Source organism: Hordeum vulgare, chromosome 2H, assembly GCF_904849725.1.
Source record: "Hordeum vulgare subsp. vulgare chromosome 2H, MorexV3_pseudomolecules_assembly, whole genome shotgun sequence".
Classification (NCBI taxonomy): Eukaryota; Viridiplantae; Streptophyta; class Magnoliopsida; order Poales; family Poaceae; genus Hordeum; species Hordeum vulgare.
Window position 1 is genome coordinate 389,953,376 of NC_058519.1, and position 5,167 is coordinate 389,958,542.

General features: G+C 46.6%; 1 protein-coding gene across 1 annotated transcript; it reads right to left on the reverse strand.

The window, feature by feature from the left end:
• Positions 1–681: 681 nt before the first annotated feature.
• On the reverse strand, positions 682–1,953 carry LOC123430141. The gene has a single exon (XM_045114044.1). The coding sequence runs from the start codon at positions 1,685–1,687 to the stop codon at positions 959–961; it is 729 nt and encodes a 242-aa protein (XP_044969979.1). The 5' UTR covers positions 1,688–1,953; the 3' UTR covers positions 682–958.
• Positions 1,954–5,167: the final 3,214 nt, after the last annotated feature.

Sequence of the window (5,167 nt, forward strand, 5' to 3'; positions counted from 1 at the left end):
CCTGACTTGAAAGAAGAAGCAACCTTGTTCATGGTTGAAGAGAAAACACCAATGCATGACAGGCTATAGGTGAGGCATCACGAGGCAAACATGAAATAAATATTAGAGATTTGGTTCTAGCGGTATGGAATATGATTAACATAGATTAGCTCAGATCTTAATTTATGAACTATACATGGTAGATTGGTAGTGAAATATATAGCTATATTATGCTTTCTCTTTCATGAAACTAGGCTACTTGTTGCCTATATTGTTTGAAGATCTTTTTTGGAAAATAATTTGTTGAAGAAACGTTAACAGATAATTAGTTTGGAGCACCGATATTGATGTTTTGTCAATTAATTAGGTTTCTGCTTCACATTTTGTATACAAAAATCTCAACAGCTCTTTGTTTCCTGATCAAACATCATGCACTAGGTTACGTCTATGAATGATCCAGGGAAGCACAAACTTGTCCAAGAAATCAACATTGAGAATTGACAAAATCACATCACATGTATTGACAATACTGCCCAATTAAGCAAATCACCTGAGATCTCAAACACGGGAATCATAGAAAGACGAAACCTTCTATCCGAGCATAACTGAATTAAATTGTGTGTGTGTGTGTGCGTGTTGGGGAGGGGGGGGGGGGGGGGGGTTATGAGAAACTATATATGGATTACAACACTTGGTATGAGGTACAAATTGTAACATGACTTGATTTGAGCTTTTGCAGAGTTCAATCAGCATACATATATACACACATATGTAGAGAAACAAGCCTTTGGCCTACTTAAAGATACAATGATTCGGATCAATTGACTATGAGCAATAAAAAAGAATTAACCACAAACAAAATAGAGACCGATGGGGAAAAAGAAGAACTGAAGCATGAACACACCCACGCACACGCGCACAAGATCGAGTTGGAAGTGCAAAATTAGAAGATTAAATCATGCAACTTTGGGAGTAGTAGCTAGCTGCTAGTCCCAAGCCTAAGCTCTAGATCCACTTCTTGCAGGCCTACTGCAAGAAGGAGAGGGCTAGGGCTTGGGGCTGCTTTTGGTACCTTTGTATCACCGTCGTCAGCTCCTTGCATTCTCTCTCTTTCACATGATGCTGGTGACCGCCGCACGAAGAATGGAAGCGCCACTGCTGGAGGCTGATCGACACGCCTGCGCTTCCTCCTTTCCTCCTCATCGCCGCTTTCCGAGGCTTCCTCGGCAGGAATGGCGATGAACACCTTGTTCCTGTTCTCTTTTATGATGCTGGATATATAGGAAGGAGAGGAAGTAGATGAGCCTATCATGCTGGCCTGCTGATCCTGTGGAGATTTTGGGCGCACTGCCGCCCTATACTGCATCCCTGGCTGAAGATGCTCATGATGATCATAAGGGCTTGTCGGCTGGGGCTGTACTTGATGGTCGGGCGGGGAGGCGCACTGCCGGAGACGAGCTCGGTCGCGGCGGTGCACGTTCATGTGGCCGCCGAGCGCCTGCGCAGACCGAAACTCTCGGCGGCAGAAGGTGCAGGTGTAGGAGCGCGGCGGCCAGACGCAGCCGACACCAAGGTGGCCCGCGGCGTCCCGCGCGAACGCCTGCTCCTCCCAAGACGGCTCAGCTGCCGACGCCGGCGCCGGGTAGGTAGCAGCTGTAGTATTGGTTGTGGCGGCGCCCCACATACCCCAGTAGTAGTTAGCAGCCATCTGCTAGGTAGATGGATCCCGGTTGCGGTGGAGTTCATGCCATGGGTTTGATCGAGCTCTGCACTGGTTGGTTGGTACCAATACTACGAGTAGATGGCTAGCTATAGCCTATAGCTAGTAGCCTAGCTAGCAGTAGTAGTGCATGCCAAGTTAAGATGTAAGAAGATGGCTGTGTTTCGTTTGTTGTTTGCGTTTATATGTATATGTACGACATGAGTAGCACTTGAGCATAGCTAGCTGGGAGATGAATACCATGTTTGATGTGAGAGGGATAGAGGGATTGTTGCCGGATATGATGGATGTCGTATTGAGCCTCACGGACGAGTATATATTGTAGTACAAACTTAAATGCCAAGAAGCCTCTCCTAGAGATAAGGTAGGAGGCGAATTACAAATTCTAGACTACCAAATACATATACGTCCAATATGTCTCTAGCACCCCCTACAATCGTAGCGGTAGCGTTGCGAACAACAAGAGGGTCATGGAAGCCACGGGGCGGTAGCATTGCGAATTACAAATAGTAGCGGCGTTGATCCTGTGCCGTGAAACTACAACCTGATGGGGCTACGAAGCGGAGGCACGAGGGTCATGGAAGCCACGGGGACGACCTTGAGGCGGCGGCTAGGACCGCGTGTCGTGACACGATGGCCCAAAGGGGCGACGCATGGACGACGCGTGAGTCGGTGCAACCACGGACGGCCTCGGGCGGTGGCGTAGACCATGTGCCACGCTCGCTAAGGCCCGATGGGGCGATGTAACGACATCACCGGGGTCGATGCAGCCAAGGGGATGACCTGGAGCGGACAACCTCGGGGCGACAATAGACCGCGGGGCACGGTGCTACGACCCTGAAGGGGCGACGCAACGGTAGCACGCGGATGGGTGCAGCAACAAAAAGAACCACATGGCGGCGATGTTGCGGCCCGATGGGCAACACAGTGTCATGCCAATGGTCGATCGGTGTAGGGATGCACGGTACTTGGGGATGATCTTCACAGGACCTGCGGAGGCGTGCACAAGCGACTAGCTAGGTTGGTCACCCGGTGCGGATGGAGCGAGCGGCGATGAGGTGATCAATCTAGCTGCTCACGAGATTGGGGTCGCGGGTCGGTGATGAGGTGGCCGAGCCATCAATGCCATCCGCCGACGGCGCGACGTCAGAGCCGGCGGACAACCGAGCGGGGTGGAGGTGCGATGATGCAAGATCCTGATTAGATTAGCGCAACGATGACCGGTGCGTCGAGACGGGCGGGCAGACATGCGAACGATGGCCATGACGGGCCGCTGCATCGCACGAGGCCGCCGAGGCCGAAGAAGACGTCGGGGTCGTGCTTTTGGTGGCGACGACCGGCATAGGGGCCATGGGCAGGCTGAAGCGGGCGACGTGACGAGCCGACATGATGGGTGAGGCCGCCGGGTCGAAGAAGATGCCAGGTTCACACCGTTGTCGAAGTAGAGATGCGCGGGTGTCGTCGGCGGGCGATGCAAACTGATCTTAAATCAGAAAACCAAAATAAAAACGCCGATCAAAGCTAGCGATGGAAGAGACAAAAACCCGAATCAAGAGATCGAGAAAAAGACTCTAGGGCAGCCAGTCAACCCGACCGGTGGACGAACCATAGGTACGAGCGGTGTGGCCCCTTGCGGCGGTCATGGCGGTTGATCGCCCCGGGGAGGGCGCGTGGTGCGGAAGCAACAAGCGGCGAGTAGGGTTTGGATCGGTTAGGCTGATACCATATTAGAAGGGATAGAGGGATTGTTGCGGAATATGATGAATGTTGTATTGAACCTCACGTGCGAGCATATATAGGAGTATAAATTTGGAGAGCAAGAAACCTCTCCTGAGAATAAAGTAAAAGACGGATTACAAATTCTAAACTATCAAATACATGTACATCAATTATATGTCTAACAGATACACCTGCTCTTCCTAGCTGTAGTTTACAGTGCTAGCCTGTTTACCACTAGCTAATATCTAATTATTTGAAGATATCAATTCAATACTTAATGTTTTAAAAGTTTCACCACACATATCCATGACAACGATAACTTTATTTCAACTCGAGTGGATGCAAAAATAACCTAATTGTAAAGGGCTTTGTTGACCATACTTTCAGCTGCTAGTTAATGAGAAACATGACCAATGTTTGGAATATGCTTTATCAACCTTTAATTTGGATTTGGTATCAACTTAACTAATAATTGCACATTTTTTTAATTCTTACTTTTATAGATCATATAAACAACATATAATGCAGTCATGCTCTCAGGTCGAAATAAATAAATAGACACATGTTAGGTTCGTCTATCTACTAGCATATATATGTTAATTTTGTTTGAAAAGGAAGGGCAAGCCTCCTGGGCCTCATCCCCGGTTAACACATGTTAATGCTAGTATGATTATATGCTCAGTAACAATTTATTTTTGAAGAAACATAATACAAGCACAATTACTGATATACACCCACTTTATGAACGCAGATACACACTCCCTATTCCTATGAACATCTGCAAGGGACAGAGCCAACATATCTTGATATTGACTAGACATCTTATAATTGACGAGCACACCACATCACTAAAAGAATATCATAGGAGAATTAAATAAGTCCAGAAAATCTCGCCAAGTCTAGGGCTTGAAACAGCTGGGCATAGGGAAGCTAATAATAAAAATAAGCTTAGTTCACACTCAGTGATAATTTACATGTAAATAGTGCCATGATGTACTTGTAAATAGGAAAACTAAGAATGTAACGCGAATACTGCTCTCATTTACTAATGATCAAATGAGAACATATGTGATTGCCGTGCGAGAAATTTTCTTCTGTCCTGCTATAAATGGACAATGTATCTTGTGATTGTTCTGTTCTTGCTTGTTTCCGGTCTCTCAACTTACATTCGGGTTTGTGACACCCATGCGCCGGGTGTTTGCAGGGTAGGGTGTTGGGAGCGTTTATCGATTTGTATTTGTTGTTGTGTGGTTTCATGGATTGGGAGTAATCTATTTCCTTGCAGGGTTGTTGCTTGATTGCATTTCTTAGCCAAGTTTGTAACGGGTTTCAGTTGTTTTTCCGTAATTTAACTCATAAACCACTTTATGCTTAATTAATAAATGAAACAAATCTTTTCCCTCTGTTTCAACAAATAAAATGTTAATATAAAACATCTAATGATCGACCTTCTAGGCTGCTGAGATCATATACAACCACTACCGGAATCGACACATATGCCAAGGGCCGGGGACACTCGGTAAAGGGCAAAAAATACATGGCAAATCGACGAAGTGTACCTGGCGTACACCTCTAAGACAAATAGGAATTTTGAAAGCACAACTTCTTCCTAGGTGGTTTTCATAATTAATAACAACATATATGTCGTTGGGCTAAGGATTGTGAGGAGATCCCCTAGATGCAAGGAACATCTATTGGCAACAAGCTTCAAGACTCTATGTTTTACATTTTGTGAGAAATCACTTTTGA

Coding starts and splice junctions, on each gene's coding strand:
- LOC123430141 (XM_045114044.1), bottom strand. CDS start 1,687: ATGGCTGCTAACTACTACTGGGGTATGTGGGGCGCCGCCACAACCAAT.